The sequence below is a fragment of the Artemia franciscana genome, chromosome 17, assembly GCF_032884065.1.
Source record: "Artemia franciscana chromosome 17, ASM3288406v1, whole genome shotgun sequence".
NCBI classification, from domain to species: domain Eukaryota; kingdom Metazoa; phylum Arthropoda; class Branchiopoda; order Anostraca; family Artemiidae; genus Artemia; species Artemia franciscana.
In genome coordinates this window covers 3,713,522-3,730,842 of record NC_088879.1, presented here as the reverse complement: position 1 = coordinate 3,730,842, position 17,321 = coordinate 3,713,522, and the positions used below count along the sequence as shown (strand labels likewise).

General features: G+C 33.7%; 1 protein-coding gene across 2 annotated transcripts in view; it reads right to left on the bottom strand.

Moving 5' to 3' along the window:
- Positions 1 to 5,315: 5,315 nt before the first annotated feature.
- LOC136037696 (uncharacterized) overlaps positions 5,316 to 17,321 on the bottom strand; it is a 47,070-nt gene continuing 35,064 nt past the window's right edge. For both annotated transcript variants that reach the window (XM_065720452.1, XM_065720453.1), the window contains 4 exons: positions 16,229 to 16,440; positions 11,144 to 11,341; positions 7,557 to 7,787; positions 5,316 to 5,631 (listed from right to left, as the gene is read on the bottom strand). In XM_065720452.1, coding sequence (XP_065576524.1) covers positions 5,465 to 5,631; positions 7,557 to 7,787; positions 11,144 to 11,341; positions 16,229 to 16,440 — 808 coding nt within the window. In that variant the 3' untranslated portion in view covers positions 5,316 to 5,464. The remainder of the gene's footprint in view (positions 5,632 to 7,556; positions 7,788 to 11,143; positions 11,342 to 16,228; positions 16,441 to 17,321) is intronic.

Below are 17,321 nucleotides of genomic sequence, written 5' to 3'. Positions count from 1 at the left end.
ATCACCCGTTTGTAAATCAAAAATACCTCATTTTTTCTAATTTTTCCGAATCAACCCCTCCCCACTCCCTTGAAGAGAGCAAGCCCGTTCTGGTTGTGTCCATTATGTATCTAGCACTTGTGCTTATTCTTCTCACCGAGTTTCATCCCAATCTCTCCACTCTAAGTGTTTCCTAAGATTTCAGGTTTCCCCCTCCAACTCCCCGCAATTTCAAGAGATACAGTAGGGATTTAGAATAAGAGCTTTGAGACACTAGATACTTCTAAATATCAGATTTCATTAAGATCTGATCACCCGTTCGTAAGTTAAAAATACCTATTTTTTCTCATTTTTCCAACTTAACCGTCCCTCCACTCCCCCCAAGATGGTAGAATCAGGGAAATGACTATTTATAATTTAATCTAGTTCAATCTCTGATACGCCTGCCAACTTTCATCGTCCTAGCTTATCTGGAAGCGCCCAAACTAGCTAAACCAGGACCGACAGACAGACAGACAGACAGAAATAACGATTGCTATATGTCACTTGGTAAATACCAAGTGCATAAAAATTGGTCTTGATCATAGTAACGATTTTTATTGTTTGCAATTTCATTTTCAATTGTTCCATCCCATTCTTCAAAAAGATAAAATAGTGACTTTTTAAATGCAAAACACGACCTGAACAAAGTCACTGCAAACCCAGTAGGTTTGCATGGAATCAGATGGATTCTTTACACACCTAGTCTTCAGGTCTCTAAACATCAGCAACGCTTTATTTTTTTTGGTCAATTTAGCTGGAAAAACTCGAAGTGCTGGATCCAGGCTTTCTGAAGGAGGGGAAATTGGTCAAGAAGCAAAATTTGAAATTTGTTTTGGGTATTTGAAATTTTTGGAAAACTTGTCCCTACCTATTTTCCTTTGGGGCGGGAGGAATATGGTGACCGATCAAAATTATATTGACGATTTTTCTTTTTTGAGCGAGCAAACGTGAATTGTCGCGATCAGAGAAATTTTTAAAAACTATCATTAAAAAGTGTATTAACTTTCGTATTTGCGTCTTTGATACCTATTTGAGAAAAACAAATTGTACTGTAAAACGCGAACTGGTTGCCATTTTGGTTATATGTATTCGTTGCCTAGTTGCCTTTTTTCAGTTACTATATTACTGCGAATTGGCAAGATCAGGTTCAACCAACTCAAAAATAATACGACAACATTTATCAGAAATTGTTTGTTTAGAATTGTGTGTATCAAATTTTCTAGCTTTGATCAAATGCCACTATGGAATTTTGAACAAATTCACTTAAATTGTCAATTTCGGTTGAAAACAATTTTGGTTTATTGATAAATTATTTCTTGGAAATGAAATCGGCTTCCTATTAATTTTTCTGATAGAAGTTTCATTGTTCTTATACAGTTCTTTAAAATTTGACTTATTTCGCTACTGTGATATTATTTATTATGTGATTAGCAAATCTGGTACTTATCACAAAGATTGATTAAAGACAAAAGGAAGCAAAAAAATTTGCCGAAACCCGGGATCTTTAGATCTTCAGTCTAACGCTCTCCCATCTGAGCTATTTCGGCTTATTACAAATTATTTTTCAAATACGTTCTGATGAAAATAAACTACAGATTAGAGTATGTCTGGGGAAGAGATTTTGAAGCAACTACCTCCAATCATTCTCCCTTTTGAGGGCCCTGACCTTTGATGACCATAAAAAAGTATGTGTGTTATAAAAGTAAAACGTTGCAAAATAGATCTTCTGCTTAATTCAAGTACAACAAATTTTAAAATACCTTCCTGGGACATACTTTAGACTGTAGACCCATCCCAAAAATTTTCATTTTAATAACCTAAACCCTTTTCGAGATAGCAAGAAGTCGATTAACTAGAATTTTACCAAATTGAATTCTATGAATGCAACTCTAGCTAGTTTACAGCGTGTTTGGATTACTAGGGGGGAAAATTCCACCGAAGGGCTATTTCCGAGCTGATCTGGAAAACGAAAAAGAATTAAATCCTTTTTCAAATGTAAGTATGCTAAGAATGGTCCGCAAGAAATTTTAGGGGTGGGAAATTTTCATCGATCGGAGAAAAGTTCCCAGGGGGATGAAGGTGTAGTTTACGTTGAAGAAAATTTTCACAGGGGAGTATCCCGTAGGGGAAGGAATAGCCCTTCGGTGGAAAATTCCACCAAAGGACTATTTCCGAACCGATCTGGAAAACGAAAACGAATTAAATCCTTTTCCAAATGTAAGTATGCTAAGAATGGTCCACAAGAAATTTTAGGGGTGGGAAATTTTCATCGATCGGAGAAAAGTTCCCAGAGGGAGGGGGTGTAGTTTATGTTGAAGAAAATTTTCACAGGAGAGTTTCCCTTTTTGGGAGGAATTTTTTATATAAAGGATAAGCCAAGATTACTGAAATTATTGGAAAAACGATGAGAAATTAAATAAAAAAAAATCTTCAACTAAAAGTAAAGGAGTAATATTAAAACCCAAAACGAACACAAATTATTCTGGATATGACAGGACTGGTCCTCGCCTCAATGTCTTGCTCTTTACGACAAAGCTTGACTTTATGTCCCATTTATTAGAACGGCTCCTGAAACACAAGAATCTTTTCATTGGAACAGGAAGCATTTTTATTTAAATGCTAAAAATCATAGCAGAAAGAGTAAGGTATTGAGGAGAAGGTAAGTCCATTCATATACGGAATAGTTTCTATTCGTTTCTCCTAGGATTAAATATTCCAGCTTTATTAGTGTCAAGGTGGGGTGAGGGGGCTTTTTTGCCTTTTTGGAAGAGATAAGAAAAAACTGAAAAAAACTGACTTCAAAAAAGACTTACTCAAAAAAATATCCTGGAAACTTTTCCCTTTCAGGCAAACTTTTAATTGAAGGTATTCAACAGAGTCACCAAGGATAAATGGTACTATCACTAAATCAAAATCGAGAGTATTTTTGTACTTTAACCCAAAAAGTGGACAACAAAAGTTTCAGGAGAAACGTTGAGAGCCTTTTTGTTCTTATCTCATCCTTAGTAAGCAACACATCAGAGATCAAAATCAGAGCTTCTAACTTGGCGTTGTGGTAGTTTTAATAATAACAACTGAAAACTATACGTTAATAATAACATCTGGTTTGCATGACACTTGGCTACGTTTGTCAGTGATATTATAAAACAAAACCTCGTGCGAATTCTTCCCGGTATACGTAAATGGGTATTGCTAGTCTTCGGTCCTTAAAAATTCCCGAGTAAAATTTCAAGATGGAAGAAATATTCCAAGAAATCATGAGAGATTAAATATCAATTTTGTATTATTGATACGTTTTTTAGTTAGTTTTTGTGCCCCCCAGGCCAAAAAAATCCTTGATACGACACTTAGGATTATATATAAATTTCAACTTACACCCTTCCTTCGTCTCTCCCTTATAATTTATTATTTTTTATCTGAAAGCTCAATGAGAGTTGGGAAGTTTTAGCACTAAAATGCACACTTTGAGGCATTGTAGAGGTTTATAGCAATTGTGCGCAAATGTTTGGAATTGTAAAACAACAGGAATATTCTCCAAGACAATGAGATTCGTTTTCACAGTCTTGGAGAATCAAAACGTTTCAGAAACTGTCTTGGATATATCAAAAACATTTCAGCTAGGTATTTCCAAAGGGGGGAGGGTATTTTCCACAGGGTGTTTTAAGACGGGGGGGGGGGTGCAAAAGCTAGCTCCCGTTTGGAACACAGGTAAAACATGCGCTAAATTTGTATTCGAACAGAGATTGAAACAACAAGCTTATAATAACGTCTGGTTGGTATGACGTTTCACAACTACAGGATGCTTTCTTTTCTATGTGTTGATAAATTGAATTATCGGGTGGATTGTTTTGTCCGGCATTGTCACCTGAAAGACATTTTTAGTGCCGAGATAAATTCCAACTAGAAGTGTAACGTTTTTCACATACTTGACTCTACGGCATATTAGTAGATTATTCTCTAGGCTAAATTTTTGTAACGCACATCATGCAGAGGATGGATTTTCTTCAGTATGCGTTCTTTGGTGCTTAAATAAATTACCTCTAGCGGTGAAACTTTTTTCACATTTATAACAGTCGAAGGGTTTCTCCCCCGTATGAGTTCTTCGGTGTCTGGATAAATCAGAACTGGACGTGAATCTTTTTTCATATATTTGACACACGAAAGGTTTCTCTCCCGTGTGAGTTCTTCGGTGTTTGGATAAATTGGAACTAGAAGTGAATCTTTTTTCACATACTTCACAAATGAAAAGTTTCTCACCAGTATGGGTTCTTCGGTGTTGAGATAAATCAAAACGTCGGTTGAATTTCTTTTCACATAGTTGACATTCAAAAGGTTTCTCCCCAGTATGTGTTCTTTGGTGCTGAAATAGATTCCAACTAGAATTGAATTTTTGCTCACATAATTGACATTCAAAAGGCTTCTCCCCAGTGTGCGTTCTTTGGTGCTGAGATAGATTCCAATTAGAAGTAAAACTTCTTTCACAAACTTGACATTCAAAAGGCTTTTCCCCTGTGTGTGTTTTTTGGTGCTGAAATAAATTTCCTCTAGAGGCGAAGCTTTTCTCACAGAGTTGACACGCAAAAGCTTTCTCTCTCGTATGAGTTCTTCGGTGGTAAGGTTACTCAGAACTAGAAGTGAATACTTTTTCACATACATGACACATGAAAGGTTTCTCTTCAGTATAAGTTCTTCGGTTTTCAGATATATGAGAACTAGAAGTGAAGTTGTTTTCACATACTTCACACTCGAAAGTTTCTTCCCTGGGTGCACTTGTTGGTACTGAGGTATTTTTGGTAAAAACAAGTTTTCATGAGCAGCGTTTTCATCAAGTAGATTCACATCGTAGGTCAGTTGGAGATCACTTTGCACTCCATGCTCACAATCTGCATTTGTTTCTTGTTTAAGAAACAGAATGGTTAAACCAGGCAAAAGTGTTTCATTTTCTTGTCTGGGAAGATTATTTTCAATCATTGGTGTCACAGCAGTGTCTAGGATAAAAATAAAACCAGTGAAACCCAATAAATAATTATTAGATTTGATTAGCAAAATTATGCTTGAAATTTAATTTAGCATTCATAGTATATTCTAATTATCCTTGAGCTAAAAGCTTATACAGAAGGATTTGATACTTTTATAGTGTTATCTTTTTTCAGGTGATATAAATTCTTTTAAATTAAATTCAAATTTATTGAAACCTATGGTAGTCTAAACCTTGTTTTCTCAAAATCTTATTCTAAAATTACCAGAATTTCACCTGATTTATTATTCACAAGAGATACTTAAATTTGAAAAGATACAAGGTACTTAGCTTTTATTGTTGTATCACAAAAAGCTTACACCAAATGATTACATATTCAATCAAAACATAAGAAAATTAACTGTTAATTTAAACGGATTTTAACGGATCTGCACGTATCTGTGATGGTCCTTTCTCCTGCAAGTCTTACTTTGATCCATGGGCAACAACATTTGGCTTATTTGAGGCAGCGGCAGAGGGGCAAGTTTCAACTAATCTCTCAAATTCGCCTGCTCCAAGTGGTCGCTTTTCCTTTTGCTCAGTGAAAACAGTATGCTCCCATTCTCTTTGATTAGCATCTACATTCAACCGATCTGAATAAAAAACAGTCAAAAACATAAAAATGAATTATACATCAGACTAGGCACATTCCAAAAACAGTTTCTCTAGTATTTTAAAGACAAGCAACTGACCTATGTCAATAAAATTCACAAAGATTCCCTGAATTTGACATTTGGACTGATTCTGAAAATTCATTCAACATATTCCCCAATTTAATTATAATCTGCTTAAGAAACATGAACATTAGAAACCTTAACTTCGCTTAAGAAACATGGGAGATTCTGCCAGGTCGTGGCCTGGGCATTTAAATTTTGCTGTTCCACAGTTCCAATTCAATAATCCAGTTTTATAAGCCTATTGTATAAACTTGCTTATTCTATTGATAATTCTGGGTCTTATTTCAAGAGTTTGTTTTGGTTTGTTAGTGGAAAACAAAACGCCTATTGTTGCTTGTTAAGAGATGGAGGGACAATGACAATTAAGACAAAAAACTAAATTTTGCCTACTTTTACAAAACTGGTAAGAAGGCAATCGCTAAATATGATGAAAGCATCTAAGTGAGCGTATACCCCTTTCACATCACTTATCTCCATCACTGACATACTCTCTATCAGTATGTCAATATTATTCAAACCCATTGAAGACATAACGTCGTAAAGAGTTCAAGAACAAAATTCTCTGAAACTTGATAGTGCGTTGTTTATGAAGGTACTAAGGCTGGTTGCGATGCTTCTTGATACACACGTTACACAAGAACATATTGTGGGTATTGCATGCAACACTGAATACATATATTTTGATTAAAAACAAATAAGCAGACTAAAAAATTGATATCGTCATCCATTCAATATGTCAATATCAAATAACGAGCCATAAGTTTTCCACATTTCATATAATTTTTTAATTTAACAATTTCATATGGGAATCCAAACCAGTTTTACATCACTTAATATGTCTTTTGAATCAAAACAAAAAAATAATGTCAGGCTTGATTTTCTATATTTCCTTATATCAAAGTTTTAATGTCGCTCCTTACTTTCAGTTAAAAAAAACTTGTTTTAAAAAAAATTAATCACTCAAAGGCATAAACCATTCTCAGTATAAAACACTGAAATCCTGCGATTTTCAATAGCTCAATAGCCGAAAATAGCCAGTAGTTTATTTTTCTTTACCTGGAGACTGACCCCGTGTAATCCTAAATCTAGATTTTTGAGGTAAGCATTTTGAAATATCGCATAAGTAAATATGAATTTTGAATACTCGGGTATACTCGGCTATGTTTCTGGATTTACAACTCAGGGTTTTTGTGCTGACTTTTGCATGGCCTCTCCTTGTGTCGCTCAAAGTTTTCACGACTTATAAACTTGAGATGTAAAATGCTTCGAGGACGTCTCTTCAACATTTTTCCTGAGATATATACTATGTCTTTTCAATTGGTTGTTCCAAAACACCAATCTAGGTAAACATTCATGCCCATTTAGCATCACTAACAGCCAGAAGCCCATGCAGCCCCAAGACCCTAAGTCGCTCTCGTCATATAGAAGGATTCATAAATAAATCTTTGAAAATGCGCAGGGTCGTTACCCACTGTCGATTTTAAACATTTTATAGGTATTTTGTCAAAAGTTTTTTAGTTTTTTTAAAGCGACCCCCAACAAATGCAAATGACTAATTTCTAATGGAAAGATACATCAATGAACTCTGTAAGAAAGGTGAGAATGTTGTACCTGTTGGAATTTGGATCGCACATAAACTATTACAAACTTTCTTAGAGTTGCGTGTTTGGTATAAAAAGGTACCAACGGTGAAATTTGCATCTTACAGAAGTAAAGAAGACTAGCTCAGTTCTGGTAAGATGGCAGAAGTTGGGGTAGAAAATATTAAAGATCCAACTTGAACCTGTTCCGTCCCCTAAAACTCTTCTATTGAAAAAAAGGATTAAAAAAAACACACTTACCGAGTAGCTTCCTTGATTGCGATGGAAAAATTGGCTGCGTCATAATTCCAACAATTCGCAGTGTTTCGATACAAGCTCCTAGGATATGGTACACGTCGTTCATTTTATTCTTCTTCTTCAATTCCAACGGCTTTTTCGACTGCATAAGGACTTCGGCACACTTCAACGTCTTCTTTATCGATTGAAGCCCATAAAACCAATTGAAGTCATTAAAATGATCGGACACCTCGCCTAAAAAAAAACAAAGCTTAGCAAAATCCTTGCAAGATACGGATGGATGAAGGATAGCACTTTGGCTGGCAAAAACCAGGTCTATAGACACAAATGGGAGTAATAGCAAAAATTACGTAGCACAAATCCGACATGCGATGAAGATTTTCTTTTTTTTCAATTAAGTTGAAAGAAATACTTTCCCAGTTAGAGTTGAACATTATGTCCATCATGGAGTCAATGTATAAAGACAGGATCATTTTATTATCATTTTTAGCAATTATTTGAGGTGATTTGCCACTCCCCCCCCCCCTCCGCAAATTCGAATGGGATCTTATTCGCCATTCACTCAAAACTTGCTTATGACTTAAAATCGTTTTTTGTTTGGTTTTTCAATCCGGTTTTTCCAGCGTTTAAGGATGCATCATATACTACAAAAAATTGTGGTGATTTGAGAGAGCGGCAGTCCCCGGCAGTAAATTTGAATCGTTCAAATTAAAAAAATTAGCGTCTTTAAATTTGCTAGGAATTACAGTTCTATTCTGAGAAATATTATCATACTTTTTTATTGGAAATCATACTTCTTTATTGGAAAAATACATCCAAGCTTAAACACATTCTGGCATATATTCTCTAAGCTTTTAAATTTGGACACCCAGCTCAATACTGATCCGACTGTTAGAAATGACGGGGGTCTGAGAGTTAATGGCGAATTTTAAGCTCCAAATTATTCGAATTATCTCGAAATCTTTCAAATTTTTGGGGAGAGGTTTACATACCCCATCTTCTCTATTTATGCAGGCATTGTCACATAGTAAGTGATAAGAGTTTCTAGTACCTCAATCCCAACTTCAAAATTTTAGTCCACGCAAACCCTTCACTTTGCATTGATCCCCCTTCTATTGTTCTCTAGCCTTTTGGTTACATGGGTCGCAGTGATTCAATTAAGTTCCTAGATTTTTTTTATTAGTTTGATCAGATCTCTAGGGTTTGACCAAATCACAAATTACATCTTTTTATTGTGACATATATTCATTCCCAAACAGGAAAAAATAATTCTTACTTTTAAAGAACTTCTCAGAATCTAATTAAAAAAGGGCAAGAAAAACTAAATAAGATTTATCTGCAAAGATATCTTATCCAGGGAAAAAGAATAGTAGAAAAATGCATTATTTTTTCCTACTTAACTAAATTACTCATTTGAAACAATATCTTAGCGTCACATTTTTTTTTTCTCCGAACATTAAAATTTACACTTATATATTTGTAAATTTAACCTCCATGTCAGTAGTAAGTATTAGTGATATTACCAAATTATCGAAAAAGAAGGTGAATTGTCCCAACTACAATAAGACCACTATATTATTATATTTCAAGAGATATTCCACACATAAAAAGTAGATAAAGACCTTAATGGAGGTAATAAAATGAAAGATTCATAGATATATAATACAAATTAGACAGTTCACTCGAAGAAAATTCTCCTCGCAGATATGCCTAATTCAAAATATCTGGAAACTTGCGAAGAAATACTCTAATCCTATAAGTCCTTAGAGCCACTTTTTAATTAATGAGGCAATTTTTAATTTTATAAACTTAGGCAAGAACAGGAATAAATATGGCCCGTTGGTTAGAGACTGGGATACAAAGTGACAATAAAACTAGGGAGTAATAAATAAGATTGAAAAATAATTTTTTTTTACAAAAGCCAGGAAACCTAAGAAGCAATGAACAAATAACATTTACAAAAAAAAAAAAAAAATAAAAGCATAGAAAAACCCGCGAATAAAGTGTAGAAAGAAATGTGAGATGGTATACATAAGCTGCTGTATCTCTCGGATAGGAATTTTTGGCATGATTTTTCCATCTCATAAAAAAAAGAAAGAAAACAACAGGCTTAAAATAAATTCTTGATTTTGTAAACTTACGGATGAACAGGAATAAATTCGGCTTTTTCTACGACAATACTACAAAGTACCAAGCGGACTGGACTAAATCAAAGTGCCAAACGTAGAATATTAACAATGGAAAATTGAGACTTGGTTTACACTGACATTTAAAAAGACACATAAGTAGCAGACGTGGGATTAGTTGCAATAAAACAGACAAAAAACTAATTAGAAAGCCAACAGCCAGCGAAACAACAGAAACACATTTCGCGGACGTGACACATGTAGCTACACCATTAGCCCTACTTCTTATCCACTTTTCATTCTGTTTTCTTCGTTTACGTTGATTTATTTACCAAAGGTGGAAAAAAATCGTCCAAGTATTTCAAAGTATTTGACAAAAAAAAATCGTCGAGGTATTTCAAAGTATTTGAAAAAAAATCGTCAAAGTATTTCAAAGTATTTGAAAAAAATCGTCCAAGCATTTCGAAGTATTTGGCAAAAAATTTGTCCAAGTATTTCGAAGTATTTGACAAAAAATCATCCAAGTATTTCGAGGTATTTGACAAAAAATTCATCGAAGTATTTGACAAAAAATCGTCCGAAGTATTTCGAAACATTTGGCAAAAAATCGTCGAAGCGTTTTGAAGTATCTGACAAAAAAATTGCCCAAGTATTTCGAGGAATTTGACGAAAAATTTGTCGAAGTATTCAAAATACAAAAAGGAAAATAAAACTATGTCAGTGTTATTAAAACACACTATTTTAGTTTACATTATCATTTCAATACGAGAAACCTTCAATCCGGCTAAAAATTCATACTCTGGAAGACGAGATTGACTAAAAAGCTTACAAATGTAAATTCTAATGTACGCTACAATTAATATACTTTGTGTAAATTAATATAGAACTACTACACTGTACAGTTTTGATAGCTCTGTTCATTTTAATGTACAATGTTTATAGCAATATAGCATTAACCAAAGTTAAAGAGTAAGTAATTGAGGTAAGCTTTTACTACATTTCAAATGCGTAGTAACACATCAACGATGTAGAACTAAAATTACTCATTCCCCATTTTCTTTTAATTACTACTGGGAAGCTTTGGACCAACAAGAGAAGATTTTCTCTCCTGCGCAGAGGTATCAATGGAAACTTAGGAGAAAAACGAACAAATCCTCGCTACTTGAAAAGTATATAAATTCATAATCCAACTGCAAGTGTCAAAAAATCTTTAAGGAATCACTTTTACTGACCTAAAAAATACTATGCCAATTTAAAAAAGTAGTGCAGTAGAGACGGAGTATGGTGACTTATTATGTACTCTGGATCTTAGCATAGCAACGCTCTGAGCACTGGTTGTTCTAGTATAATAGAAACATGGGGTTATATTAATGAAGAAAAGGTTCCTGTTCCCCTTGATAGGACCTCTGATAACAATATTAGATGTACTAGAAGGAAAATAAATAACAATAAAGAATTGATTACCATGTAGCTGGAATAAGCTATGCAAAAGATTTGTTCCTTCTTCTCCAAGCGCATGAAAATTTTCTTCAGAGACAGATGGTGCTATTTGATCTACATTAATGTCGCGACTAGTGCAACATTGTAGAAGATCTCCTAGATTATTATCCAAATACGAGGATAAATTCGTCACAGTATTTACACCTGTGCAGAAACAACAATCTAAAAGATAAAATTTGATTAACCTTCTATTGCTCGGTCTTGTCTCATGCCAAACACAACCCGTTATTTTTGCCAGAAGAGAAAAAGGAATAACAAGTAAAATTAGGGGGGGGGGGTATTTTTCTTAGAACGTAGAATATACAAAAAAAGGCTCGTTTAGGCCCGATATCATGCTGTTTTTTAAATTTTGAGAAAGTTTCATACAAAAATATTAGAACAAATTATTCCTGAAAAGTAGTTCCACATTTCTAGCTCAATATACAAACAGTTTATACCATCTACAATTTCTTTTCCTATAAACCACAGAAAACTGACAAAATGAGGCAAATCTTATTTCAACAATAAGAACATTTCAATTATACCACTAAAGCCTTTTCAACACTCTTAAAACTAGCGCACAAAGAAAAGAAAGAAGTAGCTTGCATTTCGAAAAAAAAAAATTCAAGAGGGAAATAAAAAAAAAGAAATCAGAATAAAGATAACCCAAACTACAACACATATTTTTTATATCAGCAATGAGTATATTGGTGACGCCATACTAATTAGTATAACCAAAAAACTTTTTTTCAAGTTTTATAAACATTTCATACTAAAGTCAAGAATGCACTTTATTCGGCTACTATGCAGGATTTGTGCTGACATTAAGTTAAGTTCTAGAATGAGACAGAAGTAGCTCTTAAATGGCGTTGAATTATATATTTAGATTAATTTATCTTTGCCACTGCTTTTATATTTATTTCGAAAAAGTGGAAAAGCAGAAGTGTTGGCCAGCACACAATAAGTGCTTTGCAAAAAAGAAGAAAAATATAGGAAAAGGAAAGGAAATATAGTGCTTTGCAAAGAAAGAAAAGAAGAATGACATAAAATTGAAATATTGAAACATAACAATGATATGAAAAAAGGAAAGAAGCATAAAAAGGAAATATAAGAAAAAGAAAGAAAATATACTACAGAATGGTGATGAAACATATTTCGTTCGAATCCAAAAAGGGTTTAAACTTGAAGAGTTGAATGAAAGAAAAGAACACTCTATTATCACCATTTTTCACTTTTAGCTTATGAATGTAAAGAAGTTCTAAGACTTTTCTGGCTATACATAACGAACAAAAACAAACAAAAACGAAAGACGAACAAAAGAAAAGCTATGAGCTCATATGGCACTTGTGACGAGGTCGGAAGAGGCAAGAGCTCATATAGTTTGAGCTCAAACAAAACTCTAAGAATCAATAGATTGATTTAAAAGGAAAATCAGAGGCTTAATGCCGGTCAGGATTTAAAATAACAGCTCTAAGACACGAGATCTTTTTAAATATCAAATTTCATTAAGATCTGATCACCCATTCGAAAGTCAAAAATATCTTATTTTTTTCAATTTTTCCTCTCCCTCTAGCCCCCCAGATGGTCAAATCAGGGAAACGACTGTTATCAAGTCAATTTGTGCAGGTCCCTGACACGCCAACCAATTCTCATCGTCCGCGCATGTCCAGAAGCACCGAGCAAGCCAAAGCACTGGAAATTCCCCCAAAGAGAGCGGATCCGTTCCAATTATGTCATCACGTATCTAGAACTTTTGCTTATTCTTCCCATCGATTTTCATCCCAATCTCTCCACTCTAAATGTTTTCCAAGATTTTCGGTTTCCACGATCTGTTTCCCCCCTCCAGTCCCTTATGTTCCCGGATCCGATTCGAATTGAAAATGAAAATACCCACTCAAACTCCCCCCAATGTCACCGGATCTGGTCAGGATTTAAAATGAGAGCTCTGAAGCACAAGGTCCTTCTATAAATATGAAATTTCGTTCAGATCTGATTGACCGCTCGTAAGAAACAAATACCTCATTTTTTTCCAAATTACTCCCCCCCCCCCCCAAAGAGAGCAGATCCAGTCCGGTTTGGACTCGTGCTTATTCTTAAATATCACCCGTTCGTAAGTTAAAAATACCTCTTTTCTAATTTTCTCGAAATAACCGTTCCCCATCCCCCACCAAGGTTGTTGAATCAGGGAAACGATTATTTCTAATTGAATCTGGTCATTCATTAAGGTCTGATTACTCGTTCGTAAGAAACAAATACCTCATTTTTCTAATTTTTCCGAATTACCCCCCCCCCCCCAAAGAGATCAGATCTGGTCCGGTTTGGACTCGTGCTTATTCTTAAATATCACCCGTTCGTAAGTTAAAAATACCTCTTTTTTCTAATTTTCCCGAATTAACCGTTCCCCCATCCCCACAAAGGTGGTTGAATCAGGGAAACGATTATTTTTAATTTAATCTGGTCTGGTCCCTGATACGCCTGCCTCATTTCATCGTCCTAGCTTATCTGGAAGTGCCCAAACTATTAAAACCGGGACCGACAGACAGACGAACAGACAGAATTTGTGATCGCTATATGTCACTTGGTTAAAAAACAAACATAAAAAAAAAGAACCAAAAACGAAGACGAAAGAAATGAGATACCAAAGGACAAAATAGCAAGGAAAATAATTCTCAGCCAGTGACTATTTTGTCTCAAGACAAATATTTTTAATCTTTTTACGATATTTATAAAATTTTAAGCTTACAATAATATTTATGATAATCTTTTACAATATATATAATATTTATTATCTTATGTTTATAAACTCAGCAGAATGTTGGTATGGACCTCCATCAAATAAATTAACTTGGCAATTTAAAAAAGTTAGCTTTCATTATAAGGAACTTTTAAATATAAGTATAAGGAACTTTTAATACTTTTAAGTATAAGGAACTTTTAACGAAAGAATTATCTTGAAATACTTAGCAAAATCTTTGGCTGATTTTGATTCTCTTTGTTACTGAGTTTGGCGTGTCCCTAATTTTCGACAGTGGATTTCCGGAGGATTTTGCATATATTGTATTTTCAAATGGTCTTATTTTGCATTATTTCCTTGATTTTTATCTAGGTCACATTTACACAAATAGAGAAAATTTGATATAGTGAAAAACTTTTAATAATTGTCTAGTATTGTTTTAGATTGTGAATTGGTAACATAAATATACGAGGGCCAGAACCAAGGTATGATAAGCTTGTTTTGGTGGTACTTGGTTGTCCTAAATTTGTTTTTACTTATGGATATATTTTGGGGGAAATACCTAGCACAGGGATACCATAGGGAATTTATGGTAGGCACACCATTTCCCTGGGTAGGGAATTTAAATTGCCGAAACCCTATAGGCAAGTGTGTATTCTCCTGACGAGCTCTTGTGTTAGGTTGTTGCTTCTGAATTATTTGTCTTTTTTACTGTTTTAATATTTGGTAAATGACGACTTATACTTACTTACGATACGACTGCCTGTCCATGGATTATTCTTTATGGTTGATTGTGTACGGTTATGCTGTTTGACCTATGTGATTGTATGGGTGAGTAGGGTTATGGCCTAATTCAAGTACAGATCTATATTAATTACTAATGTAGTAAAACAGTCTTCCTTTTCTCCTTCTGTCTTCCTTTTTCTTATGTGTCTGTGCTGTTGCATTGGTGATTTCCTTGTTATTATATATATAATATATATACATATATAATTATATATATATAAATATATATATATATATATATATATATATATATATATATATATACATACATATATATATATATATATATATATATATATATATATATATATATATATATATATATATATATATATATATATATATATAATGTTGATTTTAATTTATTTTATATAATTTATTCTTTTATATTTCTAATCTTTTTTTTTCCTTTGTTTTTTTTTGCACCGAAGATTCTTGACAAAACATTTCCTAAATATCGTTTATCTCACTCAATGGCTGAAAATTATTTTCGCTGTAGTTTTATCATCTTAATTTTTGATTTCTTTCGTCCTTAAATTCGCTCCTTATCAATTCCTGACAATTGAAATAGCTTAAGCGTATTTTGACTATAGTTACAGATATTTTCAAAGAAAATAGGATGTTTTCCCGATGGTTGAAAATTTTAAAAAGGATGGATCAACATGAAGAAGCATAATTAGAACTTTTTAATCCTTTCAGCATGAGAAGCAAACAAGCTTCTATTATCAAAAACAAGACTGCTGAAACAAAATAGTCGATGACTGTTCATATTATACCCACAACATGTGCATATTCACAATATATTATACTTAGCATATTCGCCAATAGTTTGAACTTGAATGGAAATTCAGTATTTTCAGCTGCTTGAAATGATCAGTTATTGATACAGTGTCTGGTTTTTTCGTCAAAAAGTACCTTAGAGAGGGATCTAGTATATATAGATTTGTAAACTTCTGGTTTTTCTTTGTCACAACCTTACAGAGTAAATTTCATCCGTAAGTAGACAGTGCTAAGTAGGCCAGAGTTCTAATTAGAATTTTTATGTTCGTAAATTTATGTTAAATTTTGGTAGAGTTTAACCTAGCAGCAACAAAATAGAAATTTTTGATGAGTAATTAATGAATTTTGAAAAAAAAATTACATTTTTTTTTTGAAAGCCTTTCACTCTTGTTCAAAGCTTGAATCTCCATCCTCATTCCATATTTTTTAATTTTTGAATAGTTTGCTTATGATGACTGAGATGATATTAGAGGATAATTATGATTGTTTATTGGTTTGTACGTCAACATGTGAAAGGGCTTGTTTAGGTGTAAAGATTATACTTAAATTAGGGTAGTTTAAGCACTTAATATAGAAAACTAAGTACGTAGTAGGAAAGCTCTACTCTCCGTTTTGAGCACCCCATCCCTAGCTAGATAAGTTTAAGCTGTTTTCATAGAAAGATTAAGAATCTTATTTTTCATTTAGCTGTAAGACAACCGAAATTGTAGATTTTCTCTTTGATTATGGGCATAAATAAACACTATATTTTTTATTAAATTTTAAAATACCATCCTCAGTTCCAAGACAAGGTGAACTCCTTAAATGCAAGTAATAAGGGCCAATTGTTCCCCACAATTTAGCTCTTTCAAAATCATTGTCATTGTCATCGTCATTGTGTGAAATCTTCAGCTTGGTCATGTCAGTCGTCAGCTCGGTCTCTTGTTTGCTGAGAGTTGTGCTAATCTGAGAACCTTTAGACACGATATAGCTTGTGATACGGCTGAAAAGAATACAAATAAATATAATACCAAAAATTCCCTTCAATGACACTTGTAAATAATGGAAAATGCTTTCAATCCCCAAATGTATTTACATTATATATTGAAGAGTAGAGTCTGATTTTTTTTCTTCTTTTTTTTCGTCTCAAACAAGTAACTATAAAAATTTATAGGAAAAAAGCATCCTAAGCGTTGTTATTTTAATTTTTTAATCCGATCTTAAAAATGTCTGAAATGCTCAATGCCGATTTTTGTCTCATATTTTAAAACTTTTGGAAGGGGAGGGGGGGGGAGGTTAGAAAAACCCTTAGGTCAAATATCTTCCTAACACCTCCTGTGTCCGTGCATGAAAGCATATAAATGTAATGCATTATTATCGAAATATTCCCATAATAAGAAAAAGAGTTCCCACTTTCTCGGTAACCGTGTTGCAGCCTTAGCTGTAATATCTTACCACCCTTTCCCTACTCCTTCTATGCTTAAAGCTACTAACCCTAAAAAAAATAGTTAGGATTTAACCCGTTTCCTTTTCTGATTGAATTTTGTACATTACAATTTTTCACTAAAAGAGCCAAAGGACGACTTAACCAAGCGTTTTCAAAACTGAGAGGCGCGCCTACATAGGAAGGCACGGACTAGTCCAAAAGGAGGCGCGAAAATTACGCAGGATTGACAAAAAATAAATGATATTAAAACTACACATTAGCACAAAATATCTGAACCCTTTCGCGATTTGAACAAAGCCAGGTTTGACAACCCAAGGTAAAACTAGCAAGATTTTATATATGTTACAGAACACTCCGTTCTGGGTTTATCAATTAGATGATCTTTCCGATCGATTAGTTTCTCAGATACGTAATATGGCAAATCCTCGCACTGGGCA